General features: G+C 47.6%; 1 protein-coding gene across 1 annotated transcript in view; it reads right to left on the reverse strand.

Annotated features, from left to right (window-relative positions):
- TMEM132C (transmembrane protein 132C) overlaps positions 1-17,073 on the reverse strand; it is a 105,095-nt gene that overhangs the window by 54,845 nt on the left and 33,177 nt on the right. Inside the window, exon 3 of the mRNA XM_044440944.1 lies at positions 3,105-3,251. Within this exon, the coding sequence (XP_044296879.1) occupies positions 3,105-3,251 (147 nt within the window). The remainder of the gene's footprint in view (positions 1-3,104; positions 3,252-17,073) is intronic.

Raw genomic sequence — 17,073 nt, forward strand, 5'->3', positions numbered from 1 at the left:
GGTGCACTAAACCTACGACCAAGGGAAATACCGGGAATGCAGTGCAAGCTAGGGACCACAACCAATCCCCATGTCTTAGGGCTACAGAATTAGCACTGATGTGATGATAAAGGATGCCTCCTAAGTAGGGATGTACAATGCCAGTTTTGGTTTCTCTCCAGTTCTCATTTTTCCAATCTTAAGTTTGATTCATCCTGGTTTTTAAAAAAGTTTGCATGAAAAACCCTCGGCATTGTATGCATATCTTCCAAACATGCATTTGGGTTTGCAGTTTTGTCTAACAATTTTGTCTTAAAATATTGCCAGTTTTGGGAATGCAATTTTGTTTCTGTGCAAGAAACGTTCCAAACGTAAAGCACTTCTACAGTGTTTTTTACAAATAGACACATTTTTGTGTGCATGTTCTCCCAATACAGGGGTGTCGAAACGTCACCCAGAGGGCCAGGTTCCATCTTGGAGAAGCTCCAGGAAGGTTCATTCCACCAGTTGGTGGGGATAAAGGCAACAGGTGCGGGGACAGAGGGAGCTGGTGGCTCCCATTTATGCAGAGATGAGCATTTACACTGGATGTGACTCTGAGCTTTAAAGAAACTATCCATGGCCCTGAACCCGAGGCCAAGATGAATTCAGCACCATGGACAGCAGTTCCAAGTGCACCCTACTGGCCCTGGAGCTCCCGTCATCCACTGGGTAGGACCCAACTAGCAGCGACTTTTTAATTTCAAGCACTTCCTCCCGGAATTCAGTACAGATCCACCATCCACACTGCATGAGCATCTCCCCTAAAATTTCACACTGAAAACAATAATAAGATGGACCTTCTATTCCCAGCTCTACCAAAATCAAGTCTTCACCTCACAATGTCTGTTTTACAACTACACAAAATGTGTCCAGTGGCACATTAGAATTAATCTTGGGATCAACTGTTAGGTCAGAAGTTCTAATTTGATGGAAGGCCAAACTACCCAGGTATAAATATTAAACCAAGCAACAAAAAACACATTTCAGGCTGGAACTCCAGACTGACTTTTAACGACTTAATTAGAAAGATAAGACAAGAAGAAATGTTTATAGGTTGCATAGAGAAGGGGATAATAAAGGACTGAACCTGCCATCTTGGATCCCTGGCTGGTGGGACCGGAATACTGATACTGGTTAAGATAATGCACCAGGCTAGAAAAGTCTGGGAACCGAATACTAATAAGGATTTGTTTGCTTTGCTTTGAAGCACTAACTTGGGATTTCTGTTTCCCTGCACCCTTTACCCCCTCTTACTTCTTTCATGCTTTACTGCCTGGTTGATTTATCTCTTTTCACCATCATCGAAAGCCAAATTGGGCAACCGTGTGATGTTCTATTGCTGAAGTCAGCTGTTTATGAGTTTCAGCAGATGTTCCTGTTTCTAAACTACTTGGATTGTTTGGTTATGATGGGGATAAACCTAACTCTGCTTGGCTATGCATCATTTTGTCCTTTCTTCTCTGCAATATTTCTTCTCAGAAGCGGATCCAATCTGTGAACTGGGATGGCGGAGGGAGAAAAGGGCTCCCCTCTCCCCGCAATCTTCCACCCGTAAATACGGCTTTTAAACACTGGGCAACACAAGCGTCATTGCAAACACCCTGTTCTGGACTGGATGCATTTTTCTCAGATAGACTAATGCATGTTGACAAGCATTTTTCACATGTATGCATTTTTCTGCACATTTTTCAAAGGTACACATTTTTAGCTTTTATTAAAAATGCTGCTGCACAAATTGAATCACGGGCTGCGGAATGTATGGACTTCCAATTGCTTTCAGGTTTGCATTTGGTTCCAGCTGGTGCAAACTGGATGCATCTCATGGAACCTTCATATGAACAGATAACCTAGTTTTTGCTGGCAGCTCGTTAAAGGGGAAGGTTCTGGAAAGAACAATGCACCAGCCATAGTAACAGGTCAGCCTTGATAGCATCTGACAGAACCAAACTCCCGTGACCGCTTCATCAATGCATGCTAGAATCAGTGATGTCACAGTAACATTTGTAATTTGCCACTTGAGCGGTACATAAATCTAATGAACAAATGAATGAGCGAGAGTGAGTGAATGGCTGCACCACAGTATGAATTTGTTTAGCTTGCAATGCTTGGTTAGCATTGGCTCCAGGGCTATTTAGCCCTCCGATTCTCCTCTGGCTCAGCTCATAATCCAAAGCAGTTTGACTGCAGCTTTGGCGATGTACCAGGATCTTGGGAAATGCAATTTTCCCAAGGCACCCAAATCCTTACATGGGCAAAGCACCCTAAGAGGTCCCTCTTCCTGTTGTTGATCATGCAGTTTAGGATTTATTTCAGGAAACAGCTCAAAATATAAAGAACCTTCTCATTGCGTCCAAATATTATATGGCACCATGTGGCCTTTTAGATAGTAAGAAAGTAAAGGAAGCTTTTCCTTTTCACGGTTCTTCTCTGCATGCACTTTCCAAATGAGCTCTGAAAACATATGAAGGGCCTTTCCGGATCAATGCAAAGGCCTGCCTCGCTGGCATCCCACTTTTCTTTTGCATACCGATGGCCAGCCTTTTCCCATTGCTTCCTCTACCTTCCTCCACGTTGCTCTTGTTGTTGTTGCATTTATATCCTGCTTCTGACCTCTTGCAAGCACCCAAGATGGCTTGCCCAGTCCTTCCCCTCCTCTCTATTTTAACCTCACAACAACCCTGCAAGGTAGGTTAGACTGACCAAAGTCATGCTGGGATCTTCAAGACTGAGCAGGGACGGGAACCCAGATCTCCTGAGTCCCAGCCACACACTCACACTGCTAGACTCAAAGCCCTTTGCATACCTCTTCCTGCACTTGTTTCAGTGTGAAGTGGTCCTGCTCAGTGCTTTAGCCAGCCAGCTGAGCCCTCTGACTCCATTCCATTCCTCCTCCATCTCCTCAGTTTTCTCCCCCACCCAACAGACAGAAGGGGAGCCCAAAGCCTGGTGCCCTTCACATGGCTTGGAGTACAACGCCAATATGCCGCAGACCAGCCATTGGGGGAGCTGTAGCCCAGTCCATCTGGAGATCACCAGGCCGCTCATCCCTGACCTGGAATGCCAAGAGTGCAGAAGCCACTCACCTGCTCCGGGAACTCGGCATTATTCTCTGACACATCACCGTTGTGGTTGAATGTTTCCCACCGTTGCCCACCTCCTGGGTCACTTCCCACTCTCGGGGGTCACTGGCCTTCGCGTTCAGGATGTTCACACCTTTCTTCACCTTCGCCCTGTCGGAAACGAGGGTTGCTTTAAGATTTAGCCAGAACAGCATTGCAGGAATACAACAACTTTATTTTCCCAGTATTTTAACAGTTAATTGGTTGTATCCTAGTTTTTATCATCATTATCGGATGCAGTGTGTTGGCTATCATATACGGTTGCTTTGTTTTTTGCTTTTTGCAAGCCGATCAGAGACTTTTAGTATTGGGATGGCATATAAAAATTTTAAATAAATAAAATCCTGATGGTCTGGGTGGCTCTTGGGATTGAAAGATGGGGAGGCCAGGGCACAGGATGAACAAACCATGAGAAATAAGCCAAGGGGGGGGACTAGAACCCAAGTCTCCAGAGCTCCAGTTCCGTGCTCTTAATCACTACCCCACAGTGGTTCTCAGTTGGCTTTGCTATTTTTAGGGGTAACATTTCCTCAGGACAAGGTGAGTGGCACAGGCCAAGATCAGGAGTCAAAAAATGGAAGGGAAAGGAGAGGACGGAGGGTGGGGGGAATAACAACCCCCAGAACTGGCCATGAAGCCATTTTGTTAATTAATGCCCATATTGATCATTAGGAGAAGCGGCCTCTCTCTTTATGCACAAGGCAGGGAGGTCCAGGCCTAAGTAGGTTATCCATAGAAAATAAAATCAATGCCATGATGGCACCAAGTGGTCGATGGGGTGGTTGGAATACCCCAAAGATGAGCTCCTAGTTTAACCTGCTATGCCCCCACTCCAAGTCTCTCTCTCCCCCTCCTCTCTTGCCTTTATATAACAAGGTCAGAAGATGAGGCAGAATTAGGTCAGGAAGTGAAAGAGTTTCATGTCTCTGCGGCTATTATTTATTTATGGATTTATTTCATTCCATTTCTATCCCACCCCATAGCCAAAGCTCTCTGTGCAGTTTATGACAATCCCTAGGAACAAACCAGAACAATGCAGTACAGATGCCAGCAATGCAAAGGAGCATTACATTTTATAAAACAGCTAAAACGTGCAGGAAGAACGACCGTGTCAAAAGCAGGGTGGTGATATCAGCTCCACCACCACCACCTTCCCCACCACCATCATCATGGTTCTTCACACTCCAAGACCGCAGGACACGCAGTCTTGGTTGACACTAACATGGTCTGGGCATCCCCACCAAATGGCCTCAGCAGCACATGCAAAGCTCAGACTGGGCAGGAGGGAGCTTTTCGTTCAGTTCCAGCTTGGCCTTTCCTTGAGGTGCCCAGTGTGGCTGCCACGGTTTGCCGCCTCCGGCGCCGCTCCTCAGCATTTTATTCCCGTAGCAGCTCTGCAAGGTAAGGCTGGGAGAAGCGGCATCCCTGTGACTGCTTCCAGCAGCTCCCAGAAGTGAACGCCCTGTCGCAGCCCCTGCAGTTCCATCTCAGTACAGCATGCCGTTTGCGAACTGTCATCTTGTTTTTTGCTTTTTGCAAGCCGATCAGAGACTTTTAGTATTGGGATGGCATATAAAAACTTTAAATAAATAAAATCCTGATGGTCTGGGCAGCTCTTGGGATTGAAAGATGGGGAGGCCAGGGCACAGGATGAACAAACCATGAGAAATAAGCCAAGGGGGGACTAGAACCCAAGTCTCCAGAATTTCAAGAATGGGAGGTCCCCTTCCCTCATCTCCTCCCAGGAAAGGTCCTCTTTGGTGACACTGATACCACTTCAAATGAGTCTAAGACACTATGAGCCTGAGGGGGTGGGTGGAGCATACATATGATGACTAGACAGACAGACAGACAGGCAGCAGGCAGCAGAATAAATTAATTGCTGGAGAGCGCTGTTGCAGCAGCAGACTTCATTCTGCAAGAAAAAAAGCACTGAGTGTTTTGCACTTCAGCTTATTAAACACTGCCCCCTTTTGGCTGCTCGGTGTTGGTGCCTCGGTCTATTTTGACACCCTCCCCTGGCCCCGTTACAATTTCAGTAGGATCACTCCTTGCACAGGACTTCGGTTTCATGCTCCCATTTTAACCTTGCAAGAGCAGCTAACCTGGACTTGTTGCCCCTGAGAAGTCATAAGGAGGGAGAGAGAAGACTCTTCCCAGACATGAGTAATACAAGTCTCCGTTGTGGCTCGGTCTCTTCTTTTATCATCACCATAAAGAAAGGACAGGAATCGCCTCTCTTTCCAGCGGTTTTCCGCCCTCCTTGCCCCCGCTTGCCTTCGCTGACCATGCAGCCAACTCTGCGTTGCAACTTCATCCTGCCTGTTTGCGCGATGCTCAGTTTGGTAAGATCACCGATAACTCCAGAAGCAGGGAGGAGAACATGCCAAAACTAAAAGCAGCAAGAGTGCCAAAGTGCGTGTTACCTGTCAGAATTGCTCGTTCGCACCTGAACACCGAAGCGGAACAGATGAAACGGCCCATCCTGGAACCCAGGGTAGGACCAACCCTCCCCATCGTGGCATGAACCCAAGGACGACGCATGTGGCAAGAGGACTAAGAGGCACCAAGCCAGAAGATTCACCGTCCTGTCATTAGAACTGTGGCTCGGTGGGAGAGCACAGCCTTTAAGTCCCGCTGGCTCCACGTTCCGTGGCTGGCGGCTCCACATCAGGATGGCACAGCGTCCTGCCTCAGTCCTAGAAGACTTGTTTCCAGCCAGCACACACAGTGCCAAACTGGACGGACAGGCAGGCTGGCTGGGATGAGGCAGCCCTTCCTGTCCCCCAGAAGTGGCACTTCTCTTTCCACTGCCAGCACCAAGCTCTGCTTTGGAGAAAGCCACCAGTCCTGCCGAAGGCATGCCCATCTGCTTCGGCTGCCATTTAAGTGACCCTTGCAGTAAACAGAATGATTGCAGCCAGTCTGAAGAGTGCTTCTCTCTCTCCTTCTGTTTATTCTACCATCCATTTTTTCATGAAATATGCAAAACAAAACGAAACGAAACTAACATTTAAAACTGGAAGTCATTAAGATTTTCAAAAACACCTTAGCCCGGTGAGGTACCCATGTCCACTAAGTACCAGCATATCTGGTTTCTCAGGGTCACCAATCGCTGAGTAGAACTAGTATATTAATGTCTCCGGCTTGTGTCCTGGTGGCCCCACTTTAGCTACTGAGAGTCGCTTGTCACTTAACACCCCATTAGCCATTTGGGGGTTAAATGGATCAAAAAATCCCTGCTCTGAGACTCGCATTGGACTTAATCTGGTCCCGGAAACTCTTTTGCAGGATGCAGATGCTCATTTTGGGTGGATGATATTCCCACTGAATGGGGCTTCTTAGGAGGGCACCAGAGTTGGCTTTTACAAGCCATTACAGTGGACCAAGGGGCCAAGTCGCCTCCTGTATATGAGGCTCTGGGTGTAGTCACGGGCCATCCTTTTCCAGAAGCTCCCACCAAAGGATGCGAGATGGGTGGTTACGAAGGGCTTTTCTGCAGTGTTGTGGAACGCTTTCCCAAGAGAAGCTTTTCTTGCACCCGCATTGTCCTCTTTTTGGTGTCCTCTTTGCTCTATTCCTCAGCATTTTAGTATTTCTATTTCTATTCCAAACCTGGACCATATTTTCAATCTTTTCATTGCTGCTAGCCTCCATCTCTTGTTGTTATTTCTAGCTTTAAAAAATTAAATGATTATAGTCTATTTTACGATGCCATCTTTTATGGTTTTAATGGCTGCAAACTGCCCATGAACTGCGGTGACAGGGCAGTAGAATTCTCCATAACAAATATCCAGCAGGTTTGGAGAACAGCAATGTTTTCCTTCAATATACCCATTGACCAACAATTGGAGCGCATTACCTAACTCTGGACGGAGAAGCATGTAACAGATGCTGTTTTCCCAATATTGAAGCAATAGCAGGGGAAGAAAAGGTACCCACTGGATGCCTGCCAGTCTCATGTTTCTCAAAGTCCCAGACACTCTGTGTGGGGCTGCCTTTGAAGACTGATCTCAGACTTCAGCAGACTCAAAAGACAACAGCCTGGATTTCAAACCTCACATCAAAGAGCCATCTGCAAATGAACTGTGCTGGACTACAGCTTCTATCATCCCTGACAAATAACCCTGGGGCATCTCAGAGCAGGCAGCAGATCTATGTAAACAGATCGGTTGGAGAATGAGGCGTGCTTAAGAACAAACCTGCTGAAAGCAATGAGCTGGAGTTCTCCAACCTCATGCTTTCCAGATGTGATGGAGCACCAGCTGCATCATCCCCAGCCAGGAAGAAGCAGCACAACACACCTGGGATGGTTAGGATTGCCATTCAAACACATCTGGAAGGCCCCAGGTTGGATAAAGTGGTGGATGCACTTGCTGCTTTCCAGCTTCTTTCCAGTGGGGTAGAAATATTTGAAGTAAACAAGTAATTCCTCAGCCTTTCTTTCCCGTCTAGCAATATGGGGCACAAGAATACATACAGACCTACCTTACAGGATTGCCATAAGGATTTCAGGGGGGAAAGGGGACACTTTGCATGCTTGGAATAGTTATAGACATGGTGCTGTGGTTAAATCAATCATCACAAATATCAGTTGGTGGAGCTAGTACCTGAACCCAAGCCCAGGCCTGACTCACGGGGGCCCACCAATACGGATGTAGTCTCTATGGGCTCTCCCACACTGGAGACATTCAAAAAGAAACTGGACGGCCCTCTGAGTGGGATGGCGTAACGTGGTGTCCTGCAACAGCAGAGCGTTGGGCTCGATGGCCTTCATGGGAACACTGTTTTTCCAAACCTAAGCTTATGGCAAAACCAGGGAGCTTATGAAAGTTGAAGGAACTGGGAACATTTAACCTGCAGAAGAGAAGACCCGGGGGGGGGGGGGCATAGGAGGCTTTCTTGGCATATCCCAACAACTCTCAAGTAGAAGAGGGCCAAAGGATGGCAGATTTGGGCTGCCCATTAGTGGTGAGATGTGGCCCATGGGATCGCTGATAGTCAGACATGCCTGAACAGCTGAATGACAATATATATAAATAAGAGCTATAACAGAAACAGAAATAAATACATGTCACCATAGTAGAGGAGACTGACCCAGGGACCAGTATGTGTCCCCTTAGTTGACTGTCCTTCGGTTACACATAGAAGGACAATTTCAAGACCCTTGCTGCTCTTGGATTTGATGGATCTTTATGTTTAAACCAGACAGTCCTTCAGATAAAGGACACCTGCCAAGAGATGGCTTCCCTCTGGCAAGCTTTTGCACAGAGGACTGCCTTCCTTAAAGAACACCTAGCCATCCTAGAGGGAGGTCTTCAGGTGAGACTAGAGCGCCCTCTGCTGGGGATGTCCAGGCACGGGACTCCCTGCACCAAGGATGGAGGGTTGGACTGCACTGAATACGGCCCTCCTCCCATGCTAAGTCTCTGTGGAGCCAGTCAGCCTTCCATATATAGTTGTGCAGGCCTGTCACAGCCTTATAAAACAGCCCCGAGGACTGCTGACTTCAAATGACAGATCTTTACTTTTATTTTCAATTCCTCCCCCAGAAAAGCTGTCCTTGTTTAATCACACCAAGTAAATTTGCTTGCTGCTAGACAATATATATCTTTTTAAAGCCAGCCTTTGAACCCAGTATTCCTGACAATTTAAAAAAGCAAAACAAAAAACTCAGCCAAACCCAACTTTCTTCAAGCAATTAACAGTATCTTCATAAGTGGAATTGTAGCGTGGCCCTGAGGTGTAGCTAGACAGCTTTCAAAGCTATTTTAACTCCGTCAAATCAAAAGTTGAAATTGCTAGCTGATCAAAGCGTGCTCGCAAGTGGAAGCAGATTGTGTCATCGACACAAAAAAGCACACCGAGAAATGTGACAGGGCAGGATGAAAATGTGGTATGGACCTCCTTCCTGCAACCAGAGGCACTTCAGATGCATGGAGCTCCAACCCCCAGCAAATTCCAGATGGTGTGACTAGATGAAGGATACTAGGGGCTGTAACCTAACAACCATGGAGGGGCACTGGGGCTGAAAATGATGGGGTTGAAATTGTTGCCTGGGATGGCATGATGCAGCTTTTGCAGCCATAGGAGGAGGTGAAAGAAGACTTCATCTTCCCATGGAGTTTTGGTGGCTGGGTGATTGTTCAGCTGTGTACGTAGAGCCAAAAAGGAGGATATCCACATTGATCAAAGGGGCCCCTTTATCAGATGCCCCAGCTACTTGCTCATGGCACCACCAGGATGTATCCTTTTCCATTCAAGTATGAGCAGTGAATTAGGCCTGATGGAACCATCCTTCAGAGGGACTCACCCAGCAGCAGGTAACAAGCCCTCGGTGGCTGCTTCTGTCTGGAACACCCAGATAGCTAAAGTGTGGTCAGATTCAGGTCCTTCAGGACCTAGGAGAGCTCCCAGACAATGACAGATGTTGCAGCAGAATCCAAAGTTCAGCTCAGAATCCCAACAGGATCTGTCACTGTTTGAGTAGCTGCACTGGGAGGGAAGCTACAAGGCATTTCAAAGGAAGGAATATAATTTTCCACTAAAAAGTTTCTATGGTGCTTTTGAAAAGATGCAAGTGATGCCTTTCCATTCCATTGAAGACTCTCACATCAACCTTTCTGCAACAGCCTCCCCGCCCAATCCCCAGCAGTCATTGCTGCTCTGCTGAACTGCAGGCATCTACATTGCCTTCCCTCTGCACTGGCTTCGTTGTCCTCAGTAATGGCCGTGCACAGCTGAATCAACTGACTGCACAGTGTTATGAAAGATGGCATCCTAGTCATGACATGATCCCCCACATTGCTCTCACTCCGAGTTGGCTTAGTAGTTTGCTTTAATGGTACCATCAGCGTGGGCTGGGAAAGGTCCCAGGGTACCACCAAACTGGGATGCCTCACCCCCTTCGAGCCACACGCATCTCCCGATGAGACCTGCTGCCTTCCCATCCCACAAACTCTTCATCCTGCTGCCCTCTTCCTTTCCCCATTCCAACATAATTGCCAATGAGAGCAGAGAGGTTTACCTGGACCATGAAACTTGCACCTCATGAGAACAGCACTGCCCAAGAGGCAGGCAGGGTAGGTCCACCCGGTTTAAGGAAACTAGGAGCCCAGTCTCGTGCCTGTGTGGAATGTCTGCCACCTTTCCTGAAGGTGCATCTCTCCAGCTCTAAGGCTGGAGAGAGAGTGAGGCTTACGACTTATGGTCAGAGTTATGGTCCTACAGTTGGAGAATAGTCATTCTAGATCTTGGTTTGGGGATACCTGCTCACCACTGGAATCTGGCCCTAACTAAGGCCGGCCTGGATGTTTTCTAAAGACAACCTTTGGGCAAATTGGGGGTGAGTCTTTCCCAGGTGGCTGTAGCTGCTTCCCCGTTCCTTGCTTTGGGAGTGGGGGTACTTCTGAGGCAGGAGAGGCAAAACCAGGGCTCCTCCTTCGGCTCTTCCTGGCTGGTGACTCCCATTTCTGTTTGCTCCGAATGCCGCAGAATGACATCATGGCAGGTTCCAAGGAGCCTCTTGAGGAATGAAAGGGGCCTTCCCTGGGTCCCCACCAGTCCTTGAAATCCATGAATATCCATGGAAGGTTTCTGGCCGCTCAATGGGGTTCTGCAGCCCTGTAAGATCCATTGACCTGCCCTTCTTTTACACTGCTGGGTTGCTTTGGGTCTTCCACTGTTGTCACAACACCCATCATTCTAAAGCATTGGCTTGGCATTGATCGCTGAGTATGATGGCGCCTGACAACAGCCTGTGACCCAAAACTGAGCAATGCTGCCTTATTTTCTACATGGCCCATTCTTCCCCGTCTTTGACAGAGCATCCTCTCTCAGCTCGAGCTTCCCCTCTACCCCCCGAAGCCTTGTTGATTCCTTGAACATCAGCTCAACATCCTGACTGTAGGGTCTCACATCACTCCATTTCAGCGTGATGCCCTCAAATGCTATCACAGGCAGCACATCTCAGCACACACGAGCACCTGGCTTCAGGATCCACAGGCTTGTTGCCGCAGCGAGAGAGCCGAGTCTTGGAAAAATGCCGGCGCGACCTAAGAATGGCATCTGGAATGGGAATGGATGCGTTCCAGTGCACAGAGTTATGGCGATGCTCTAGGGGAGACGTGAGTATGAATGCTGGGACTGGAAACGAAGCCCTGCATTTGGCTATCAGAAGAAATTATGCAAATAGAATACATGCATGCAGAATGACACGGCCTATTCTTAGCATGAAAGTGTGAGCTTCCCTTGGCTTGGATTTTATTTTTGTCGGGCATCCAAATCTGCCTGCGTGCGCATACATATGTGCACGTGTTTAAAACTGGATGTTCGGCATACACAAGACGCATTTGTTACATTTATATCTGGCATATGTTCTGAGGGGTTCACAGCAGCCTATACCATTCCTCACTCCCCACACACCTTGCACACATCAATTTTGCTCTCATAACGACCCAATAAGTTAGGCCGGCCTGAAAGACGGATCCAGGGGCTGCCAGGGAACTAACTTCATGGCTAAGGGAAGATTTAAGCATGGCTCCTCTGGCTCTGAGTGCAACCTGCCAACGACTGCTCTGCGAAGATTTACCATGTTGGAAGGAAAGTGAAAATAATTAGATTGCAGAACTCCTGGCACGACATTACTATGACCTTTCTTTTATGGACAACTCCTGGTATATATTAGGCGCATTTTGCCAATGCACAGGAAGACGACAATTAGGATCTATTAAAAAGTGTTTCAGTGTGAAGTGGTCCTGCTCTGTGCTTCAGCCGGCCAGCCGGCCAGCCAGCTGAGCCCTCTTCTAAGATTCCATTCCATTCCTCCTCCATCTCCTCCATTTTCACCCCCACCCAACAGACACCACAAATTCTGTGGCCACTTGTCCACCTTGCCCTCTTCTTCATTTTACCTCATAATGACCCTATGAGATAGGTTTTGCTGTGATGTAGCTTGGACCAAGGGTCCGTGGCTGGCCCAAAGTCACCCAGAGGGCTCCTACAACTCGGGTACCCCAAATCCCAACCCCAAAACTTTTTTTACCACTACACCACACTGGCTACTGGAAAACGTCAACTGATGATAGGCAGGCCTTGCACAAGTAATCTAAGGTTTTACCTTCCCTATTTTCCACTCTTTGCTCATGCTTTCAAGGATTATCCCCCCAAAGTCTGTGAAAATCTTAATTCAGGCCCTGGTTCTCAAAGTGGAGAGCTAGGAGTTCCCGTGCAGTAAGGGCAGCGTGAGGCCAAGCTGCCTATAAGGCGGTCGGAAGGGTTGATAACCCCAAGTCAACTCTTCCATTCCTTTGAAGGGCCCTTGATCAAGCATTCCAAGAGTTATGGGGCCGCAGAGCAGCTCAGGGTATCTGGAAATGACAAGCAGACAAGCGGTGGACATGAATAATAGAAAGGAGAAGGCCATTATTTGCTGTGCTGCAGGAAAATGTTTCGGCTCCTTACAAAAGAGGGGATTTATCTTTCTTTGATCGGAGGCGACAAAGCCGGAATACTAATTTGATCAAATGAAACCTAGCGAGGGAAATAAGAAAAACACCTGATATGTTTGAGCACTGCATCTATTGTCCAGTGGCAGAAGTATCCTGCAGACAGTTCGGGTAGCCTCATCTCGCAAAGCGTGTGTGCGAGAAAACAGTTTGGCTGCCTTGACAACTGTGAACAAGCCGATCCTCAGCTGCAGAATGGAGAAAAGGCCTCAGTGCCTGAATATCTCTGTACCTTGGTGGACGGGAAACTCTCTCTTTCTCCCCTGCTTTTGGAAAGCGACCTCCTTCGGCCAATGGGCAGAATAAAGCCATGGTTTTGGCTATTTGAATTTGGATGCAGAGGGTCCAAAAGCTGCAAAGAAGGTTCTGTCGAGGGTCGACAGGTGCCCCACAGTCATCCATGGAGTGTACCTAGCCAAGTGAGGATTAGAAACCAGCCCCCTGAAATTCCAGTCCAACTCTAACCACTGCACTGCACTGTCTCTCTAAATAAACCCTATGTTCTTGTATAAAATGGAAATGGGTGATGATGGCATAATCCATGAGCCATACTAGAAGCTGATGAGACCTTCGCACGTGCAGCCCCTTAAAAAGATGTCAGCTCTGCAGAGACATTTGGGCAATTGAGCCCAGTAGTAGAATGATTGGTGGCAAAAGCAGAAGGGGGTGGCAGAGGATGAGGCGGCAGGATGGGGTCACTGGGAAGTGGGTGTGGGCTGGGGTGGACTCCCAGGGATGGTGGAGGAACAGAGAGCATGGAGGAATGTCATCCAGGGCGTCTGATGGGTCAGGCGTGACTTTGCGACTAAGCAAAAATTATAAAGCCCCCTGCTGCATAGTCTCACTCCTAGTGTGGCAAGCATTTTAATTTCCCGCAATGCCTTAGGAAAACACAATGACAGGGGCATTGTGGGAAGCCAAGCTCAACCTGCAAGGGAAAGGGCCATCCATCTGTCCCCGCATGCAAATCACACGCAGCTACCATGTCATAAACAGACCTGGGTGAGATACAGTTACAAACACTAAAATGAAGCCCAGAAGAATTCCTGCAACAGCCTTCCCTCCAGATGGACGGGGCTGAGCCACCCCAAAAAGGAAGGGAACGAGAAGAGAGGGAAGCAAAGGGGAGTTCTAAGAGGGAGATGGAGGTTTTTCCACAGCAGGGAAGCTTGTGCTGAAACAAAGGGAGACACATTTCTGCCCCTAAGCAGCATCAAATGCTAAGAAGGTGTGGACAAAGTGTAGGTGGAAAATGGAGAGGTGCAGGACTGGAAAACCAGCTTTGGGCTCCTTGTAAGGATATAAATGCCATGCAAAAATAAGAATGGGGAACTCCTGCAGACGCAAGTTGTGAGAGGGTTGGAGAGGGAAGACAAGGGTTTCTCAGTGACTTTAGGTAGGCCAGATATGGTTTTTTGGCAAATACGTATTGCTGGCTGGGGGATTCTGGGAGCTGTGCTCCAAAACATCCGACAGGAACCAGACTGGGAACAGCTGCCCTAAAATAGGGCACTTTGCAAAGCTGACTTCTCCCCACCCCTCAAGCAGTCAGCTGCATTTAGGCCACATTTTCTCCTGCACTTGAACTTGAACTACACTTCAAATTAGCTTGTCTCATAAAAGATTCCCTTCTTTATTTTTTGTTATCAACCCAAATCCCTCCTTCCATTAACAGCCTCGTAAGAGTCCTCGAAGCACTTACCCAGGAACAATTAGATCGGCAAGAAAATAAATTGTGCCGGCTTGTTTTTATTGCCACTCTGTACTGACAAAGGTTCCCCCCCCCCACCTTTTTTAATTTCTACATGAAGGGAGCCCCTGTATCCTTCCAAGTTCAAAAGGGTCTGCTTCTGCCTAACCTGATCTCCCCCAGGGACACTAAAGGGAGACGAGCAGGTTTATGGGATGAAAAAGAACAGGCTCGCTTTGCTTTCAACTGCTTTTGATTTGGCTCTCAGCGAGCGGCAGAGCAGTGGCTTTCAGTGGGTTTGTCCCGTCAAATGACCCTGCATGAGTTGGTCGGCCAAGGAACAGCACTGACTACAGAATCAATCCGCGATTAAGTGTCACTCCCTTCTGTTTCTTTCTTTGTTTCATGTTTGCCTTTATTGCATCTATTTCTCAGTCGCTCTCTCCACCTTCAAGACACCGAGGCAAGTGAGTTTGAGGCCCGCAAAAGACAACAACACCTTGGTAAATTTCACAAGTCCGGCAACACTTTACAAGACTGGAAAATACACCCGTATATGTACACGATAAAGGGTCTGCTGCATCTACATGCTACTTTATATCATCACCGCAACCACTACCGCCACCATCATCAGCTTTTTCCATTTATATCTCACCTTGTTTCCTCTTGTGAAGAACCTAAGGTGGATTACACAGTCCTCCCCCATACCATTTTATCTTGACATCAACAACCCTATGGAAGTAGGTTAGGCTGAGAGTGACTGGCCGAGAGTCACCCTGAGAGCTTCATGCCACGTGGGAACTATTATTTATTTATCTATTATATTTCTATCCCTCCAATCAGCCCAAAAGCTCCCTAGATCTTCCCAGTCCAACTCTCTAACCACTAGGTCACCATAAATGCCATCCTATTTTAAAACCATTCATCTAAACGTATATGTCCCTGGTCCTTAATTCCCCTTGTATTTACCGATACCCAAACTGCATCTCTGACTCATAAGCTCTAAAAAGGCTTTCCAGTTATGGGAAGAGCCCAACCACAATGCAAATGTCTCTTTCTGAATTTGATACAGGCTGTACCGCTTTCCTTGCCCATTTTATCCCATTGTGTACGACTGCAAATCAGCCCTTCTACGAACATATACATTCCTTTTTCCTGTGCCAGGTCTGTTACACTATCTCTGCGCATACTGTCAAAAACATAAAACATAAAATCAGATTCATTACCTAACTTCTCAGAAGGGAGGAGACATGGAGTCAATCAGATCCCATTAAGAGTTCAAGTCCCATTTCTGGTCGGTGGCTTGCTCTAATTAATTGATTATATCGGTGCCTAAGCCAGATACAGAATGAGGCCTTGCGGTGCCAGTAGAAAGTGTGCTATCCAAGGAGGCTTTGCTTTTGAACTCAGTTGTGGATGTGTGTGTGTGTGAGGAGTGAGGCACATCTTTCTGTTTTGATCATTTCCTACTTTTACTCTTCTCTCCTTAAACAAAGGGCGACCAGCACGGGCTCTTGCCCGTTCAGTGGGGAGCTCTTAGCCATTTGCCTGGTGCCAAGAAGGACATTATTTTAAATCCATATTTCTAGCAGCTATGTCATTAACTGCTTTTTAAAAAAACTTCAGAGTCGCTGCAGGGCCTCTGGTCTAGATTGGAACTTTGGCATGGTGAAGTAGGGGACTTAGAGGGGGTCGTAGGCTTTGGATCCAGCTCCCTGCATATTCCATCTCCAGTTCTTACTTCTGGCCAAGCAATTTCATTCAGGACCATGGATTAATGCACCAGAGAAGGGAGAACCAAATCCACTCTACATGCTAGGATATCTGGATACTTTGCTCTGTTGTCCTTGTGTATCCATTGACCGGCTTGCACATGTTCCAGCTTGACTAACTAATCAGTGCCCTTTCCCTGCTAGCTTGTTAGCTCTGCACCATCACATTGCGAATAAGGGAATAAAACTGTGGCTCAGCAGCAGCACGGTTGCTCTTCTGGCGTGTCCAAGTTGCGCTGGAAAGGATCCTTGCTCAAAAGGTGCTGCCAGCCAGTGCAGAACAGGCATGGGGAATACCTAGTCTGCTGGCCTCGTTTGGCCTGTGGAGATTTTCTATCAGCCCTGCCAGCTTCTTTCCCAAGCCTCTCCTGCTTTCCCCAGACAGTGAAACCCATCGCTCCCATCAGATGCAGATCAGAGATAAGTTTTTCCCTGCTCTACAGGAGGAAAGGAGGCTGAGAAAGGAGAACATGTGATGTAGCGAATAGTGTTTCGTTTAAGCTAGATTGGATTCTGCAGTGACTCCCTTTCGGGAACCGGCAGCAGACTGCAATGCATCCCTCCCTCCTCGATACTGGAAAAGCTCCATGCAGTTTTCCCCAGGTCTTTTGACTTGCAGAAATGGTAATTTGTGCACACTGAATCTCAGAATCATAGTATAGAGTTGGAAGGGGCCATGAAGGCCATCAGATACAACCCCCTGCTCTTGCAGGACCAACTTACCCCATCCCATTCAGAGGGCTGTCCAGGTTCTTTGTGAATGCCTCCAGTGTGGGAGAGCCCACCACCTCTCCAGGCAGCTGGTTCCACTGTCATATTGCTCTGACAGAGAAGAAGCTCTTCCTGATGTCCAGCCTGAATCTGGGTTGTTGCAACTTGATTATTCCATGTCCTACACTCTGACATCAGCAAGAAGAGATCTTGACCTTCCTCTTTGGGACAGCCATTGAGGTACTTACGGAGGG

Source organism: Varanus komodoensis, unplaced genomic scaffold, assembly GCF_004798865.1.
Source record: "Varanus komodoensis strain SLA01 unplaced genomic scaffold, ASM479886v1 scaffold38, whole genome shotgun sequence".
Lineage (NCBI taxonomy): Eukaryota > Metazoa > Chordata > Lepidosauria > Squamata > Varanidae > Varanus > Varanus komodoensis.